Raw genomic sequence first — 19,470 nt, 5'->3', positions numbered from 1 at the left:
AAATAGATCATGTGGCCTAATGGTTTGGAAATGACCCCAATCATATTTGGTACTGATGCATATTTTTCCTCTTTACTGAAATTTCAACTCAAGAAATGTTAGTGGGGAGTCAGTCACAGCCAAAGAACTGTGTAAGGATTTGCAAGGATATAAGTGTCAGTCATTTAAATCCCTGCTCTTAACCCTGACCGGGAAAGCAGGTGTTCAGACACGTGCTATACTAGAGGCAGGAGATAAGGACTGAAGAGATGGGAACAAAAAAGAAGTCGTGATTCATTCTCAGTGCGTTTTTATGCTGACACCTCCTTTCACCGACAGGTTTTGAATTTGGTGGGATAAACCATAATAAACACACACAAAAGGAGAGTAGATTGCTGGTGTGCCTCTTTGTCCACACCTAGGGAACAGTTCCATAATGCACATATGACATTGTCCCTTTCAGGCTATTTCAGGATATTGTCAGGCTAGACTAACTCATGGTGACTTTGCACTCCTTCCTTCTCATTTATTTCACATGAACTTTGGTATCAGTCTGTGAACCGGAGGGAATGCAGATCACATGAGTTCCGTTTTAGGTTGCCATGTGATTAGAGCCGTTTTGCAGACTTAGCCCATTAACTCTTGTAGGCGGCCAGCCTCCATGTGACTGCTGAACCCTTGGCCCAGCTGGGCTTTATTTGCCCACGTGGAGAGCATTGATTAGATCGGCTTTATGGCATGCACGCTCAGGGCGGCCATACTTGTAACAACTTCTCCCAGCTCTAGAGGATGTACTTGGCGTCCATCCTCAGCGAGAACTTGAGATCCCTCACCCCATGTCATGTGGCGTTAGCAGTACAGGTTCAAACTGAAGTGCCCTACCTGTTGGAGCCATCAGACTGTCGATCCGCTGTGGGCAAGGACTTTTTCTTGTGCAGTTTTGTATATGCCTCTAGTGCCTAGAGAAGTGTTTCTCTCATAGCAGGTGCTCAATAAATATGAATAAATAAATGAATGAAGCAAGGGTCTGATAGACATTTTCTTTTTATTTCCAGTTCCTACCAGGTGTTGGTGCTTCCCCTGGCCCTCCAAAGCACTTTTTTTTGTGATTCTGAAGGGGCTACCTCATTCTTTAGCAACACCTCTGATACCAGTGGATATGTGGCTGCGGAACTACTGGCCGAAGATGTTCCAGATGATGCCATGGAGATATCTATTGGGGACAGGCTGTACTATGGGAAATACTATAATGCACCTTTGAGAAAAGGGAATGATTACTGGATTATATTACGAATCACAAGTGAATGGAATGAGGTATATACTTCTTTAAAAACTCTTGTGACTTCTCTGTTTTCTTTTTCATGTGAAAGTTAAATGTTTGGACATTTGTTTTCCTGGTATTTGAGATGGACACTGCATGTAATAACCATAAAAATGTGTTGACTACTTGGCCTTTATAAATGACGGGCAGGTGAAACCTTTAAGGAGGTTGATGTTCTGAATTTCCTGCAGGACCTGGCTGGATTTATGCTTGGACTGACCTAGTTTTGGTTCTTCCTCTTAAGCTGCAGGAATGCCCTCATCCTACTGCACTGCTGAAGCCTTAGTTAGAAAGGAACATCTAGATTTCCCTGTCACTTCCTTGTACTCCTGCCAAGCTGCCGCCTCCCCTCACTCTGTCTTGGAAGCAGGAAGGAGAGGCAGATTAACGTCAGCACTGCCCTATTTTCTCCTTCCATTGCTTCCTCGGCCATACCCACCTCTCCTCATCCTTAGAAAGACTATGTTATTCCACTGGTGGTTCTTTCATGAGACCTAGAACTATGTAGTCATTGTATAATGAATAAATCTAGTGAGTTGGATAGGCAGAAAGCAGGCTCTGGATCAGTGGGCGGGGGTAGAAGTTCTCCTGGAAGAGCCATTGTGATGGGTTGTCCCAGGAGAACTCGAAGAGTGGGATAAATTCACATAGATTGGTGATGGAAATTAGAAAAACATTGTATTAATATTATTAGAAACACCTCCTTTTTAAAAAGGTTTTTAATGTTTAATTTTGAGAGAGAAAGTGTGAGTGGAGGAAGGGTGCAGAGAGAGAGAGAGAAAGAGAGAGAGAATCCATAGCAGGCTCCTTGCTGTCAGTGCAAAGCCCAATGTGGGGCTCAAACCCACTAACAGTGAGATTATGCCCTGAGCTGAAGCTGTCTGTTCAACCAACTGAGCTACCCAGGCACCTCAATAGAAACATCTCTTGACTAATGAATCTGAGCTACCTGGACTATAAGGTTCATCACATACTTACGACCAAGACACACTCTATTTTTTTAATTAGAAAAAAATATTTTAAGGTTTAGTTTTGAGAGAGAGAGACAAAGTGTGAGCAGGGGAGGGGCAGAGAGAGAGGGAGACACAGAATCTGAAGAAGGCTCCAGGCTGTGAGCTGTCAACACAGAGTCTGATGTGGGGCTCGAACTCACAAACGGTGAGATCATGACCTGAGCTGAAGTCGGATGCTTAACTGACTGCGCCCCAATTTTTTTTTTTAATTTGAGAGAGTGCACATGCATGAGCATGAGTGGGGAAGAGGGCAGAGGGAGAGAGAATCTCAAGCAGGCTCCATGCCCAGTGGGAACCAGATCTCACCACCGTGGGATCATGACCTGAGCTGAAGTCGGACTCTCAACCGACTGAACCACCCAGGCACCCCATCCTCCCTTTTTAACATTCTACTGTATGTATGCACCACATTTTAGCCATTCATCTGTGGATAGATGCTTGGGTTGCTTCCATCTTTGAGCTATTTTGAATAAGGCTGCTATGAACATGCTGTACAAATATCTCCTTTGAGTCCTTGCTCTCCATTTTTTCGGCATTGACCCAGAGTTGGAATCGTTGGGTCATATGGTAATTATCTTTGTATTTTTTTGAAGAACTGCCACACAGCAATGGCACCATATTACATTCTCACCGACAGTACACAATTATTCCATTTTCTCTACATCCTCCCCAAGAACTGCTGTTTTCTGTTTTGATAATGGCCCTCCTAATGGATGTGGGGTGGTGTCTCATTGTAGTTTGGGCTTCTGTTTTTCTAACGATTAGCGATGTTGAGCGTCTTTTCAAAATGCTTTTGACAACTTTTATATCTTCTTTGGGGAAATGGTTATTCAAGTCATTTGCCCATTTTTTTTAATGTTTACTTTTTGAGAGGGCACACATGCACACACGTGTATGAGCAGGAGAGGGGCAGAGAGAGAGGGGGACAAAGGATCAAAAGTGGGCTCTGTGCTGACAGCAGAGAGCCCAACTCAGGGTTCGAACCCACAAACTGAACCATGAGATCATGACCTGAGCCAAACTTGGATGCTCAACCAACTGCGTCACCCATATGCCTCCCTTTACCCATTTTTGAAAAAGGTTATTTATTTCTTTGTTGTTGGGTTTTAGGAGTTCTCTATATATTCTGGATATTAATCCTTTATGAGATTTGCAATGTGCAAATATTTTCTACCATTCCATTGATGGCCTTTTTACTCTGTCGTAAGTGCGCTTTGATGCAGAAAAGTTCTTAATGTTACAAGCTTCTTTTTTTTATTCCAGTATAATTAATATACAGTGTTACATTTCAACAAGCTTCTTTTTTTTATTCCAGTATAATTAATATACAGTGTTACATTTCAAGCGTACAATATAGTGATTCAACAATTCAGTGCATTATTCAGTGCTCATCATGATAAGTGAACTCAGTATTTCATTTATGTATTTCATTTATTCGCCCATTTATTTCACCCACCCACCAACCCTTGGGCATCAACCAGTTTGTTCTCTGTATTTAGAAGTTTTTTTTCCTCTTTGTCTCTTCTCTGCCTCATTTCACTTAGCATTATACTCTCTAGATCCCTTTATATTGTTGCAAATGGCAAGTTGTCATTCTTTTTTATGGCTGAGCACCACACACACACACACACACACCCCCACACACACATCTTTATCCATTCATCTATTGATGGACACTTGAATTGCTTCCATATCTTGCTTATTGTATATAGTGCTGCAATAAACATAGGGGTGCATGTATTTTTTTCAATTCAGTTTTCATATGCTTTGGGTAAATACCCAATAGTGGCATTACTGGATCATACGGTAGTTCTATTTTTAATTTTTTGAGGGCCCTCCGTACAGTTTTCCACAGTGGCCACGCCAGTTTGCATCCTGCTAACAGTGCATGAGTGTGCTTTTTTCTCCACATCCTCAAAAGATCTTAATTTTGATGAAGTCAAGTTTGTCTATTTTTTCTTTTGTTGCCCATGCCTTTGGTGTTACATCCAAGAAATCATTGCTAAATCCAATTGTTAAAAAGATCTGTATATCTTCTTTGGCACCATTTGTCAAAAAGATTTCCTTTACCCATTGAATGTTCTTGGCCACCCTTGTTGAAAATTATTTGATATGTATGCAAGAGCTTCTTTTTGGGCTGTCTATTCTGTATTGATCTATGTGTCTGTCTTTATGCCAGCACCACACAGTTTTGATTACTATACCTTTGGAGTAAAATTTGAAACCAGGAAGTGTTTTCCAGTTCTCCCAGTTCTCTGTGTATCTGTCCCAGTAACTAGCACCACCATGCACCCAGTTGCTAAGATAGAAATGCATGAATAATTCTTGCCTCCTGCCTCCTTATCTTCTTGTCTAGTACATCATCAAATCCTGTCTATTCTATCACCGTAATGCTGTGTAAAATCATCCTTTTCTCTCCTTCCTCATTAACACTGTTTAGCCTTTGACATCTCTTGCCTGAACATCAAATTTTCTAACTCATCTTCCTGTCTCTTATTCTGTCTCCTTGATCCATGTAACTGCCAGAATGAGTTTTGTAAAGTGTAAATCTGGTCATGACACTCTGTTTTAATGAGCTCCCTTCTTCACCTGGCCCCACCAATTTCTCTCCTTTAATATACTCCATTCCTAAGTACATGCCTTACTGGTTATTAAGGTTAGATCCCTTTCACTGGTTATTATTGGATATTATTTTCCACTAGTTGCACTTAGCATCAAGGCAAAATTAGTCACATTCAAAAGCTTATGGCCATTTTGAGCTTTCCCCAGAATTTGTCAGTGTAAATATATTTTTTCAATTTTTAAGAAAACCAGATTGCCCAAGGTTGTCACTTGAAAGAGAATTTCCTTTTGAACTTAGAGGGATCCTTCTCTAACCCCTGCTATTTAGTTTCCTCTGGGGAATGTTTTGCAGAGTAATCCCAGCCATTCCTAACAGACAAATATGCACATAATAACTGGGGGAGAAGAGAAGGTATTTCATTCCAATGAGTTTGTGGGTCTCCTCTACCATGGATGAGCTTTCATATGTTATTACTATTGTTGTTGTTGTTATTTTGTTCTCTTTCTGGCCCTTGGCTACTGTTTGGGTAACTGAGGCAGCCGGGTAAGTATTCTCTAGAGAGGTGAAGTATTATTATATGCCAAGGCTTCTCATAGCCTAGCCTATCACATGCATCACTATCTTGCTGAACTGGATGTGACCTTGGAATCTTTCTCAACAGAGTTCACAGGCAGTCAATGCCAGTTGCTGAGAGCTGGCCAGGGGAATGAAACTCATTGCCATTTCTGTCCTTTACCCATAGTGTGTGCTTTGTGAGATCTTTTGAGAAGCTATAGAATTGATCCCCAGGGTCACTTCTGTCCCTGCTACCTATGCCAGTCCCTCGAATACTTAGTAGTCACATGGCTAAAGTATACTATGTTAGAGCTAGAAGAGGCCTTAAAGATATTTTCATCCAAATTAAGAGAAATAGAACATTAAATTTTCTGGGCTAAAATGTATTATTTAAACTGATGTCATGTGCTGCCTAGTTAAACGTGTTGCTGTGTTTTCCTTTATAGGTGAGAAGATGCTCCTGTGCAGTTTGGGCTCACGTGAAAGGTAAAACCATTTTCTGCTTAAGCATCCTGTCCTTATTTCTCCCCTCCAGCCTGCAGCATCGAGTTATGTTAATGAGATTTCTTTTTAAATTGTTAAAGGTGACAGAAACCCATCTCATACTAGTTTAAGCAAAAAGCCATAGCTGAAAAGGATGGGGGTGGGGAGCTTATGGACCTAAACCCACAGGGGCACCAGGACTCCAGAAACTGACACTTGGGACTTGAAACCAGGAGTGGCACACTCTGCCTCTGTCTCTGCTGTTTCTTTTCTTTCTTTCTTCTTTTTTTTTTTTTTTTTTAACATTTATTCATTTTTGAGAGACAGAGCACAAGCAAGGGAGGGGCAGAGAGAGAAGGAGACATAGAATCTAAAGTAGGCTTCAGGCTCTGAGCTGTCAGCACAGAGTTCCACGCGGGGCTCAAACTCATGAACTGTGAGATCATGACCTGAGCCAAAGTTGGACGCTTAACTGACTGAGCCACCCAGGCACCCCTCTGCTTTCTGTTTCTAAGGATGGGTTGGCTTCATTTTCTTCTACAATAAGCCATGCGATGGAGAGGGATGGGCACCAGCTGCCCAGTTTAGCAACTCCAGTGGGAACAGAAAGTTTTTCAATTCAGGGGAAGAACCCTTTCTCCTAGATTAGGTGCCTGTCCGTGGGATGACTGGTACCACCTCCTAGAGTACTATGTACTATGAACAGCCTACCTTGGATTTTGGGCTTATTCATGTGGCTGGTTGGGGGCAGATCAGTGTGATTGACATGGACAGCGACACTCGGATTGCACTGAGAGGTGGATGCGATCCCCATCAGGAAAAGAGGCACGCGGAAACATGTTGACAGACCAATACAAAGAGCAAAACAGTCCACTGCTTTGAGCCATTTAGCTGCTTCGCATGCGCACACACTTATATGTATACTTTTAAGAAAAACCCCCTCCACGATAGAAGAATTATCCTCTATACAACCACAAGTAGAACTCTATTGGACGACAACTGTGTGTGGGTCTGTTACTGTATCCAGCTCCAAGACCAGGATTCCTGAGGATGGTCCATCCCTCTTGATCAAATCCAGGGGGACCTCTCACGATCTGTTAGCAATCTATGACTAAATGCCCAATGTAAGCATCCTCAAACCGCAGTTTATAATGTGAAAGGGGAAACTGAATAAGCGCAATAAGCACTTTCATTTAGAAAGGAGGAAAAGATAAAAGGCTGTGCAGTGGTCAGGGCGCCCATAACAGCGACCACATCCTGCTGGATGGGAAAAACTGGCATCCCCTGCCCTGGCAGCAGAGTGAGCCGCCTGGTCGGTTAGATGGGCTGCCTCAGTCTTTTTCTGGGTCTGCCCGATGGGAGAGTGAGTACCCTTGTCCCTTTCCTCCAGAGCTGTACAGACACAAGATATGTAGCAGCTGGGTGCTGTGTAGCTTAAACCTTCTTCCTCCCACGGGCAGTTGTCCAGGTGGGAGAACTGCCTCAGGGCTTGAGCAATCACAGCTCCTTGGTTGCCAGACTTGGGATTTCCCTGGCAGTACATTTCTTTAAACCAACAGGCAGCCAGCCAGTGGATTTGATTCCTAGGAATTCCATTAGTTTGTTGCTTAATACCAGAAATCCTGTCAAGTTTATGACCTTTGTATCTGGACCTTTTTTCTTTGCGGTTTATGAGTCCTAGCAACACCCTGAGGAATTTTGCTCTTAGCTTGGAGTATCAGTTTAACCCCTTGCATCCTGTCTGTTACCTCAGAGCAGCATAAAACAATAGGCTGGGGTGGTAAGGAAGTGCCTGCAGAACTCTGCTTCCAGGAGGACTCCAGCTCGGGGCACTTCACAATGGGGGATTTGTTACCTTGTCAGTAGAGGGTGCTTAGCAGGAAATGATGGGAAGGGACCTGGAGAATTAGACTTCCTTCATTTGTCTGCTTGTCTTCTAATCTTATTTCCCATCTTTTTAATCTCTACTGACACCAACTTCAAAAAGAGCAGAGGACATGGCTTTTCTACTGGGCAAGGCGCATTACCAGACCATTGGATTGTGGTTGCCAGGCAGCGAGGGTCTTTGTGCCCCACCCCCCTCTACTCTCTTGAGATATAATTTACATATAACATTGAATTTGAGGTGGTGACTTGATCTATATTGCAAAATGATTACCACAATGAGGTTAGTTAACACCTCCATCAGCTCACATGATTACCATGAATATTTGTGTTATGTGTGAACATTTAAGATCTACTCTCTCGGCAACTTTCAAGTATTTAATACAGTATTGTTAATTATAGTTGCCATGTTGTACATTAGATCCCTAGTACTTAGTCATTTTATAACTGGAAGTTTGTACTCTGGCCAACATCACCCCATTTCTCCCCACCCCCCTGACCCTGGCAACTACCATTCTACTCTCTATTTCTATGAGTTCTCCCTTTTTAGATTTCACATATAAATATGATCGTATAATATTTGTCTTTCTATGTCTGACTTATCTCACTTAGCATAATTAGTGAGGGTCTTTCTTAACAAAGATGTGTGTTGTTACACTTCTGTGTGTAGATGGGCTAAGCTCCCTGTCTTGGAATTATTTTTTTATTTTATTTTTTAAATTTACATCCAAATTAGTGTATAGTGCAACAATGATTTCAAGAGTAGATTCCTTAATGCCCCTTACCCATTTAGCCCATGCCCCCTCCCACAACCCCTCCAGCAACCCTCAGTTTGTTCCCCATATTTATGAGTCTCTTATGCTTTGTCCCCCTCCCTGTTTTTGTTATTTTTGTTATTTTTGTTTCCCTTCCCTTATGTTCATCTGTTTTGTCTCTTAAAGTCCTCATATGAGTGAAGTCATATGATTTTTGTCTTTCTCTGACTGACTAATTTCACTTTGCATAATACCCTCCAGTTCCATCCACGTAGTTGCAAATGGCAAGATTTCATTCTTTTTGATTGCCAAGTAATACTCCACTGTATATATATATATACCACATCTTCTTTATCCATTCATCCATCGATGGACATTTGGGCTCTTTCCATACTTTGGCTATTGTTGATAGCGCTGCTATAAACATTGGGGTGCATGTGTCCCTTCGAAACAGCATACCTGTATCCCTTGGATAAATACCTAGTAGTGCAATTGCTGGGTCGTAGGGTAGTTCTGTTTTTAGTTTTTTGAGGAACCTCCATAGTGTTTTCCAGAGTGGCTGCACCAGCTTGCATTCCCACCCCTGTCATGGAATTTAAATGAAAGCCACAAGAAATAGCCACGTATTTCAACATTTGGACATTTTGCAGCCAATCCATTCCCTAAGGCTATAAGGGTGGGAATAGAGTTCCCACAAGGAAAAAACGTGCTTTTATCAGAAGAATGGAGATGTGCAGGCCTCCTGGACATAGAAATAGCTTCCAGAATCCACGGCTTTCAGCAGCTGTTTGGTATGATTAGCAAACTCAAACTGGGTGGAAGAAATGGCCAAAGAGCTGGCTACAGTCATTCTACTGTGATTAACTTAACAGGGAGGATTTTGCTTTGGAAATGTCTACGTGACTTTTGGTGGTACCTTTTTACCCCCTCTCAACTTAAAAACCAGTGTTGAAAGAGGGTTCAAACCTTTGAAATCAAACTACTGGGAGGCTCTGGAGATAATAGAAAACCCAGTGTAATGTTGAAATTCTGAAGGCAATTCTACTCTGTATATCTATGTACAAACGTTACCTGTACTGTGCACACACCTTTGGCAGTCCCCTTTTGCAAAAATGTTGGAGACTGCCATCTCACAAAATAATTTGCAGGATCCAGATTAGTCCTGAACTTGTTCCAGTTCATTTGCCGAGCAACGGCCCCGTTCTTGCCTTTGCCCAGTGACAAATTATGCTACTTACCTGACGCAGATTGCTCCTAAAAGGGCTTTGTGATTACCAGGGAACCAGCAGTTGGTTTGATGGGAAATGGGGAGGCCTGGGCTTCCTTGCTTGAGCCTTGCTACTAATCAGCTGAGGGCCTTTGCAATTATATTTAACTTGGCAGGTTCTCAGCTGCCTCTTACCACAATCTTTCTGATCCCTTCCAGCCACAAAGTACTGAGTCTGTGATTTCCTGAGTCACAAAGCAAAGTCATTTGATATATGGGAGATGATCACACACTGTAATCACAGAACACTCTTCAGTCATAGGCATGAAACCCCTGAGTCATTAGTGACCCTTTCCCTTTCAGCCACATTTTACGCCTAGGGTGTGCTGGTCTCATTTCTGGATTCGTCCCCTTGTGCATAGGCCTTTATTATCTGTAGCACAGAGAGTGGGCAAAGCCTCCTTTCTCCTCTTCCATCATGGTGTTCATAGTTTCCTTTTTAAAAAAAATTTTTTTTTAAATGTTTATTTTTGAGAGAGAGAGAGAGAGAGAGAGAGTGAGAGAGAGTGAGTCGGGGAGGAGCAGAGAGAGAAGGAGACACAGAATCCGAAGCAGGCTCTAGGCTCTGAGCTGTCAGCACAGAGCCCGAAGCAGGTCTTGAACTTCCAGACCATGAGATCATGACCTGAGCCGAAGTCGGACACTTAACTGATTGAGACACCCAGGCACCCCAGGGTTTCCTTCTTCACTCCAGCCTACATGCCTGACTCATCTGTCCAAACTGTGGCTCTGATTTTCCTATTTCCCCTGATGGTTCTTCCATGGTTCTCCATTACATTTTAGACTGGTTTCTAAGGCCTCACTTGGACACCAGCATGCCCTTCCAGTTGCATCTCTCCTTCTCCATTCAAAATGATGTGCTAGCTCTTCTCTGGTTACGGCCCTTGCTTATTTTCCTCAGTGTCTTTGCTCATACGGTTACTTGCTTATTTCCACCCGGATTGCCCTATAACCTTCCTGTAATCTCTGCTCACGAGTTTGTTACAATCCCACCTATTCATCAAGATTAAAATCAAATGTTGTTGGGGTGCCTGGGTGGCTCAGTCGGTTGAGCGGCCGACTTCAGCTCAGGTCACGATCTTGCGGTCCATGAGTTCGAGCCCCGCGTCGGGCTCTGGGCTGATGGCTCGGAGCCTGGAGCCTGCTTCCGATTCTGTGTCTCCCTCTCTCTCTGCCCTTCCCCCGTTCATGCTCTGTCTCTGTCTCAAAAATAAAAAATAAAAAAAAAAAAAAAGTTAAAAAAAAAAAATGAAATGCTGTCTCCTCCCTGAAGCTTCTTAAAATTTACTCAACAGGCAGGAACGCCCTCTCTCTCTCTCCCTTCCTCCTTCCTCCTTCCCTCTTCCTCTCCCTCTCCTTAGCCATTCTGCCATACTTTAGAGAAACTGGTGCACTTGTCCTTTCATACTAGATTTCATACCCTGAGGGAACACGTTTGAAGAGTGGAGCAGTGCCTGGAACCCATTGGGTTGGATGATTACTGGTGAGCCAGCCACATAGTCTGATGAAAAATGAAGCATAGGAAGTGCAATACTTAAATAAGCCAGGGAAGAGTTACCTTAAGATCTAATCCTAGTGTGTATGTTTATGTTTGTATACACTACACACATGTACGTATACACACACACACACACACACACACACACGCATGCATATTTTAAACCTGCATAATTGTGGTAGGCAGAATTATAATGTGGCCACTGCTGGACACCCACCTTCTCTCATTTACTCATTCAAAGGCTATTCTCAGTGTTGCCGTGAAAGGATTTGAAGATGTAATTAAGATCCCAAATAGATTATCCAGATGGACCTGACCTTCACATGAGCCCTTTCAGTCTGGATCTAGGGGTCAGAAACGGGAGATTGGAGATTCAAAGGGAGAGATGGATCTGACATAAGGGTTTCTCCTGCCGTCTTTGAAGATGGAGGGAACCACATGGCAGGAATGTGGGTGGCCCATAGGAGCTGAGCCGCCAATGGTTGATAGCCAGTAAGAATATGGGGACCTCAGTCCTGCAACTGCAAGGAATTTGGAAGCAGGTTCTTCCCCAGAGGCTCCAGAGGGAAAGGCAGACCACCTGACACATTGATCTCAGCCTTGGAAGACGCTGAGCAGAGGACCCAGTCACAATGTGCCTGAGCTTCTGGCCTACAGAAGTGCAAGCTAATGAATGGGGGCCAGCTGCTAAGTTTATGGTAATTTGGAAGCTGCAGTAGAAAATGAATTTTTTTTTTATTTAAAAAAAAATTTTTTTTTAACGTTTATTTATTTTTTGAGACAGAGAGAGACAGAGCATGAACAGGGGAGGGGCAGAGAGAGAGGGAGACACAGAATCTGAAACAGGCTCCAGGCTCTGAGTGTTCAGCACAGAGCCCGATGCGGGGCTTGAACTCACGGATCGTGAGATCATGACCTGAGCCGAAGTTGGATGCTTAACCGACCAAGCCACCCAGGCTCCCGAAAATGAATTTTTAAAAAGTTGCTGATTCATCAGGTGTTACTTATCTCTAAATTAATCTTCTACTTTGATCTCCTTCGCCGTCTCCTTCTCTGCAGGGAATTCAAGTGAGGAGACCCTAGAATAGCAGACAGGAATTTCACATGCCAAACAGAAGTCATGGTGCTAATTATTTGTACCTTTTGGAGAACAGAATTATTGCTTTCAGGAAATGGCCCTGCTTGTGTAAATTCATGAAAAAAACGTCCACATCCATAGGCAGTTTTCAAGCTGTCCCAGAGCCTGAGAGTAGGCACAGGGTCTTTCTAACTTGCTCCTCAGCACCTGTGATATTTGCATTAGTGCAAGAGTTGAAGATAAGCGCAGAGAAGGCCTGTCATTCCTCCTGAACGCTGTACCTCCTCAGGGAGCCACGCTGAAGAGAATGGTGGAGTTTAGCCTAATGGATTTACTCTGTCAAGGTTGAGTCACTGCAAATCTGTGATACAACACATGACTCACTCACTTCAGTTTCTGATAGAATATTCTACAAGTGATTCAGAAGAAAAATAAGCATGATTTTATAGCATGAAACCGTGGAAGGGAGGGTAACCAGAGGATGGCAGAACTTTAAAAAATGTAATACAAATTGGTCAGCTGTAAATGTTCTCAGTGAGGAATTAACGGCGGGAAGTCCCTAAAGAAATCTTGTGTGGCTACACTGTGAACACTTTGGATTGGATGGACTCAGATTTTCACAGACTACATGCACAAAGTAGACCAAGAGATGCATACCAGCAAGAACCATGCCTGGAGCCAGAACCCAAGTCATGTTATGCAGAACAAAAAAGATGATTGTCCAATACTTTTGTGTAGGGTAAGGAGGAGTTGGGCAGGCATGTGGCTTAGGGTAAATGATGTCCTGCTGGTGGATGGTCAAGAGAAAGTCAGGTTCATACACTCCTACTTTGCTTCTGTCGTGTTGGTTTGTGAGGGGACATTTCAAAGCAAGAGAAGAGCAAACTGCTTCACATAAAGTCTCCTGACCTGGATGAAGCACATTCTATAATGCAGGTTCATACAGTTTTCACATGAGCCAGTGGACCACTGCAAGTGGTCTTTGAGAAATGGTGAAGAGAAAGCAGGCTGGAGATGAGCAAAGAACATGGAACTTTGTAGAAGGAAGATAGGCTTTGCAAAGTGTAGTCGATGATAACTTGAAGTCAAGGCCAGGCAAAATCTTTTAAGAGATGGCTTTGTGGTAGAGCCACAGTGTTCCCAGCAGTTAGCATTATGGTTTCTGCATTAGTAAATAATGCTTAGAAAATTCTCATCTGCTTTAGATAAATATTTTAGGTAGGCATTCACTTACATTTTGTTCTAATTTTTTTAGGTTGCAATTTGAGCCTTTAACCTGTCCGGGTTTTATTTTGGCATATATAATATAAGCTCAAATGGTCAAAATCCTTTTATTCTAAATGGCCAGCCAATTTTCTCAACACTAGTTACGAGTGATGTGTCATTTCCCCTAATGATTTGAAACAGTAACAAAACAGTAATTAACAATAGCTAACATTTGCCAGTTGCTTACTGCGTGCCAGGCACAGTGCTAACATGACTTACCTCATCTGTTTCTCACAATAACCCAATGAGGTGGGCACTGTTATTATCATTCCCATGTTACTCGATCATCCCTCAGTGGGGAAACTGAGGCACAGAATGGCTAAGCAACTTGTCCAGAGTCCACAGTTACAGACTTGGACAACCCGACCTCAGTATTTAAGCTCTGAAATTTATTTGGTATACGTGGGTTTATTTCTAGGCTGTTATGTTCCAGTATATTCATTCCTATGCTGATACCGCACTGTTTATCACTAATAATGTGAGTCACTCTCCTAGTTTTTTTTTTTTTTTTTCCTTTCACCACTAATTTCTAGTGTAACCACATCCTTCCATTTTGTAGTATGGCCTCGTACATTTTTGTAAGGCCTCAAGACATTTTTTTTTTCTTTCCCCTGAATATTAAAGGTAGCCAAACAGCATAAGCCATGTTTTTTTTCCAGGAAGTCTCCTGAAAACACTTTCTGAGGTAGTGGATTTTGCAGAGCTTTTTAGCAAGAAGTGTAGTCCATGGCTGCTTTTGCTGGTGCCAGCTACCCTATTAGAGAACAGAACCCAACTGCTCCCAGCCTGGTTGGAGAGATCTGAGCAGGTGCCAATCAACATAGCTTTCTGCAACAATGGGAAGATTTTGAAGCTGTGCTGTCCAATATGGTAGCAACTAGCCACGTGTGGCTACTGGGAACTTGAAATGTGTACTTGAAATTGAGCACTTGAAATGGTATGACTGAGAAACTGAACTTTTAATTTAATGGAAACTAGTGTAGATTTAAATAGCCACATTGTGTCCAGTGGCTACTGTAGCACACAAATTAAGTAATGAAAAAGTTAAGTAGCATATATAGTATATATATATACTGGCATATATAGTATATATATATACTATATATATATACTGGCATATATAGTATATATATATAGTATATATATATACTCTCTTCTCAGATGTGCCTCTTTCACTGCCAAGGAAGAGAGTCATCTATGTTTGAGGGTCTCAAGTCCAGGGGCTACTAATTTTCCTCTCAAGCCCCTCCTTACTTAACAGAGCTTTGCTTTTGCTGTTTTCAACTCTTCCAAGGCAGTGCTGGATGACCCAAGGGGCAGACTAAGCATGTGCCTGGGGCATTGGTAACAGGAGGGTACAGAAAAATGAAATATTTGGATGTTCCGGCAGTAAAAACCATGGCAAATCATTTGGCAAAATTTGGACTTAGTTGTGCTTCCTTACATTTATTCTATGGCTTGATGGCATTTTTCTTTTTCTTTTTTTAAGTTTTATTTTTATTTTGAGAGAGAGAGAGTGCGTGCAAGTGGGAGAGGGACAGAGAGAGAAGGAGAGAGAGAATCCCAAGCAGGCTTTGTGCTGTCAGCGCAGAGCCCAATGTGGGGCTCAGTCCCACAAACCATGAGATCATGACCTGAGCCGAAATCAAGAGTCAGATGCTTAACCGACTGAGCTACCCAGGTGCCTCAGTATTTTTCTTTCTAATTCTATGCATGCAGGGTCATCCCCCAAGATCTTTTCGATGTCTGGTGGCACCATTGCACAGTTGGTCTTTTACACTGCTACAGTCTGAGACCCCATCATCCTCAGCCTGTGCAGGAAAGGACAGGGCCTACACGAGGGGGAACATGACCTTCTCTGCTGTAGACCATGTAGATTCAGATCTGCACTGGGAAAGCATGGTGTTATGGTTAAAAGCAAAGATGCTGGAACCAGACAGCTTGGGTTTGGATCTGGCTCTGTTGTTTATTAGCTAGGTCACTTTGGGCAAGTTGTTGAACCACTCCGTGCCTCCATTCCTCATCTGTAAAATGGGAATAATAATAATAATAGTGTCCCATGTACTGTTATTACGCTGGGCACTATTATTGCAATACACTATTATTATAGTCCTCACTGGGTAGTTAGGAGAAGTAATTAGAACAGTGTTTGGCATATAGTAAATGCTAAATAAGTTGTTTGCAAATGAAAATGAGCCCTTTAGTGTAGAACATGATGCTCTGATTCAGTCACTTGGCCCAAATGTGCAACTCAAATGTGGGTGTCTTTTGGTTTATAACAAAGCATCCCCCTGGGGTTGACATATGATACCCCCCAAAGAGAACATATACACGTCCTCCAAAGAGGTTTTACATCAATTTTCTTACTTTATCCTCATGGCAACCTGCTGAGCAGAGCAGGGAGGTGCTGTCCTTGTAGGTGTGCAGGGAAAATGACAGATGACTCTATCCAGCAGGGAGGATTTGTTTGCTGTGTTTGACCACTGGACCTACCTATCATTTTTGGAGCAAAAATCCAAACGATGTCAGAATGACTTCTTCCTCAATGCAAACGAAAACTGCCCATAAAAACTTTCAGGCATAATTGGTTGAGAGAGGACCAATACAAGCAAGACGGTCTGCTGTATTTGTATCCACAACAAGATGAGCTTTTTTATCCCTTGTAACTTGAATATGGCCTGGTTTTCTATTTCCTCTTCAGAAATCCCTTGGAACTGTATTTTCCTTAGGCCCTACACCCTCCAGGCCAACTCAGGGGACACAGAGGCACTCTGAGCATTCTTGGGATGGTTTAGTAAATGGGGCCACGCTCTGGGTTAAAATGGAGTGAGCACAGGTGCACCTGTGCCTCCTGGGAGGGCCACGATTCCTGCTGTGGGCTCAGCATGTGGTTTTGTTCCGCAGATTCGTCATTCATGCTGCAGCAGATGGTGGGCGTTGGGCTGGGCTCCGTGGCTGTTGTGATTATTCTCGCATTCCTGTCCTTCTCAGCCGTGTGGTATGTGAGACTGTCATTTTTGAGAAATGAGCGGAATGGCGGAAGGATGGGGTTGGAGTCATGAGAACAGCTGGGATTGAGGAGAGCCAAAGGGGATGTGGGCAGAGGTTGTCCTGGGCTCAGCACTCAGCAGGTGAAAGGCACGAGTAGTCTACACCTTCGGGCAGGGAGGGAGATGCGCTTCTGGTGCAGAAAAAGAGCAGGGTTGGTGATGGCTGTGCTGATTTCCCATGCTGCTTCCCATGAGGGTACATGAGCTGCAGATAGAGATACACCAAGGGAAAACCAGAGTGTGTCAATGGACTCTTTTCCTCCTCCACATCTAGATTGCAGACGGGCACTACCTGTGGAGGATGCACGGTGCTGAGGCAGATGTTATGGCTGTTTCTCAGGTGCCTGCCTAGACAGAGGCCCCATGTGACTTCCACCCAGGTGTGTATGGGTCTGCAACTTTTTCCATTCCCAGCTTGGTCCCGTTTCTGGATTCAGGATGGTGAATACCTCTGTGGAATTCCCCAAAAGGAGGAAACTCAGGAATTGCTGATGTCTTCTCTGCTTGCTACACAACCAGTTCTGTGTGTGAACGTGAGACCCTTGATATACAATATAATATTGACCGCAGGCTAAAGATCATGTGGGCTGGACCCTTGTCTTCCTCTGAGTGATACCTGAGAGTCAGCTCTTCTGGACATTGAATACAAGAGAGTCTCTGCATCTTCCTTTATGGCATCTCTGAATTAATTTGGAATCCATCCTTTTACAATGAGCGATGAGGGGACTTAAGTTTGGGCTAGAATTTGCCTTTATGAAGGAGATCATTCAAAAGGATAGAGCTCATTGACAGTAGGCAAACTTGTCAAACATTTTAATTTTTTTTTTTTTTTCAACATTTATTTATTTTTGGGACAGAGAGAGACAGAGCATGAACGGGGGAGGGGCAGAGAGAGAGGGAGACACAGAATCGGAAACAGGCTCCAGGCTCTGAGCCATCAGCCCAGAGCCTGACGCGGGGCTCGAACTCACGGACCGCGAGATCGTGACCTGGCTGAAGTCGGACGCCCAACCGACTGCGCCACCCAGGCGCCCCTTGTCAAACATTTTAGAAGCAACCCTTTTCTTACAATCGATCGACATGCGAATAGTATACTAACCCGGCCTGACTCCAGTAAGTTCCCTGCAATGTGTGTTAGGCAGTGTCGCTTTGATACAGATCCATTGGTTTATAGGTAATCAAAAGCCACAAGTTTTCATTCCAATAAAAATATTCTGTTAATTTAGTCAGTTCTTCTCTTCCACACCAAAGTTTATAGCAGCCTTGTCTACCTTTTTTATTACTCTCTGATATAAATGACCTGTGCCTTCCTTTAGTAACAATGGGTTGAAACGTTATAAAGCCCGTGGCCAGAATCCATGTGTTCATAGGGAAGGGGGAAGAATGTGAGTGATGTGTAATCTTCCCCTTTACCTACAACCTCAGTAACTATGACTGTTCCTTTATCATGAGCCATGACACATTAAATGCAAGCAGCCGTGGGCCCACCGTCAACTTGCTGAATATACAGATGGAATGTACTAGACTTGGCTTTTAAACTCTGAATCCGTGTTCTTTAACTGTCTTCTCTAACTGGTGGTGTAATTCCAAGGCTCAGTAAGAAATTAATGGAGAAGACAGAGGCGTGTGGCTTTCCTGAGTAACAATGGTATTATCCCTTTTCTCCCTCTTCTAGGCCTGGAGAATAAAAAGCAAGGGGGTGGAAACCAGGAGACAGTTATATTGTATAACCTCAGGGCAAGGTGCATATGAACGTGGCCCTGGAACTGTGCAGTGTTGCAGTCCTGAGGAAAAGGGACAGTCTTTCTGATAGGATGGACTTGTGTGTCCTCTCTCCATGAGCTTCCTGGGTGTTAGTGAGGGTCAGATCTGTGTGGTCTGAGCTTGTGTATTGCAGATGAGGAAACAATAGAAACAGTAGAAACAGGTGGAAACTGTCTATGAAGCTGCCCTGGGAGATCCAGGTCCAAGTATATCCCCTCAATTAGGAAGAGTCAGAGAGAGGGAAGTAATATCCTGACACCTGGATGTTCAGTAACAGCTGTCAGCCCCTGGCCCTGCCAGCTTAGGCAGTATTAGGAATAGTTGTCTTTTGTCCTCTGAGGTACTACCTTGGCCTACAACCGCAGATGAGTGTTTAGAAACTTTCCTGCTCTCATCTTAGGTGATTTATAGAGTAGAGCTCTCAAAAGACTAATACAAATACCTTTCTACTTTTAATCTTTATGTGCAGCTATTCAAACTCATACTATTTTCACAGCTCTTGAATGAAATTTGGAATCCTTACAAATTATTGTGGTTACTGTAGGGTAGGGTCTCTGATGAGTAAGGTTTTTCCTAAAGTCTCCTCTATCCAAAGAGAGAATCTGAATTAATTATTGTTGTTGTTGTTGTTGTTGTTGTTGTTTTACTGGTTCTGTAAACACCATATGTTTCTGTAGCCCCCTTAATTTCCAGCTCTACAATTAACTGCCAAAGAAGTTACTGTGGTCCACATGGGAACTTGGCAAAGTTGTCGTTGAAAGCAAGAAATCCCACCTGCTCAGTATCAAAAGTTTCTGGGTAAAATAACTGACTAAATATTAAGTAAAATGTTCGGTAAACTGTACTTCTGAGTACATAACACAGTTGCTCAGTAGTATTACTGAACAGAAGCAGGTGCTGAAGTTTGCAGAAAGGATGTATATCTTTCTGCAGTTCTTTTCTAACAGTTTCCTCATAAACATGGCGGCGGGCAGCTTGAGGTCCTCTAAATTCA

The 19,470-nt window shown here is 43.1% G+C and overlaps 1 protein-coding gene across 10 annotated transcripts in view; it reads left to right on the top strand.

Annotated features, from left to right (window-relative positions):
- The window catches only part of SUSD1 (sushi domain containing 1), a 284,906-nt gene that overhangs the window by 112,779 nt on the left and 152,657 nt on the right, over window positions 1-19,470 (top strand). For 8 of the 10 annotated variants that reach the window (XR_006196008.1, XR_006196009.1, XM_042913636.1 and 5 more), the window contains exons 14-15: window positions 1,035-1,293; window positions 5,878-5,917. Coding sequence is in view for 8 of the 10 variants with exons in the window: in XM_042913636.1 (XP_042769570.1) it covers window positions 1,035-1,293; window positions 5,878-5,917 (299 nt within the window). In the remaining 2 variants the exon portion in view is untranslated. Of the gene's footprint in view, window positions 1-1,034; window positions 1,294-5,877; window positions 5,918-11,231; window positions 12,019-16,566; window positions 16,661-16,986; window positions 17,093-19,470 lie in introns of those variants that run through there. The other 2 variants (XM_042913632.1, XM_042913637.1) reach the window with 2 other exon arrangements.

The sequence above is a fragment of the Panthera leo genome, chromosome D4 (assembly GCF_018350215.1).
Source record: "Panthera leo isolate Ple1 chromosome D4, P.leo_Ple1_pat1.1, whole genome shotgun sequence".
NCBI classification, from domain to species: Eukaryota; Metazoa; Chordata; class Mammalia; order Carnivora; family Felidae; genus Panthera; species Panthera leo.
Note: the sequence above shows the minus strand (reverse complement) of the source record. Positions and strands in the feature narration are given on the sequence as shown.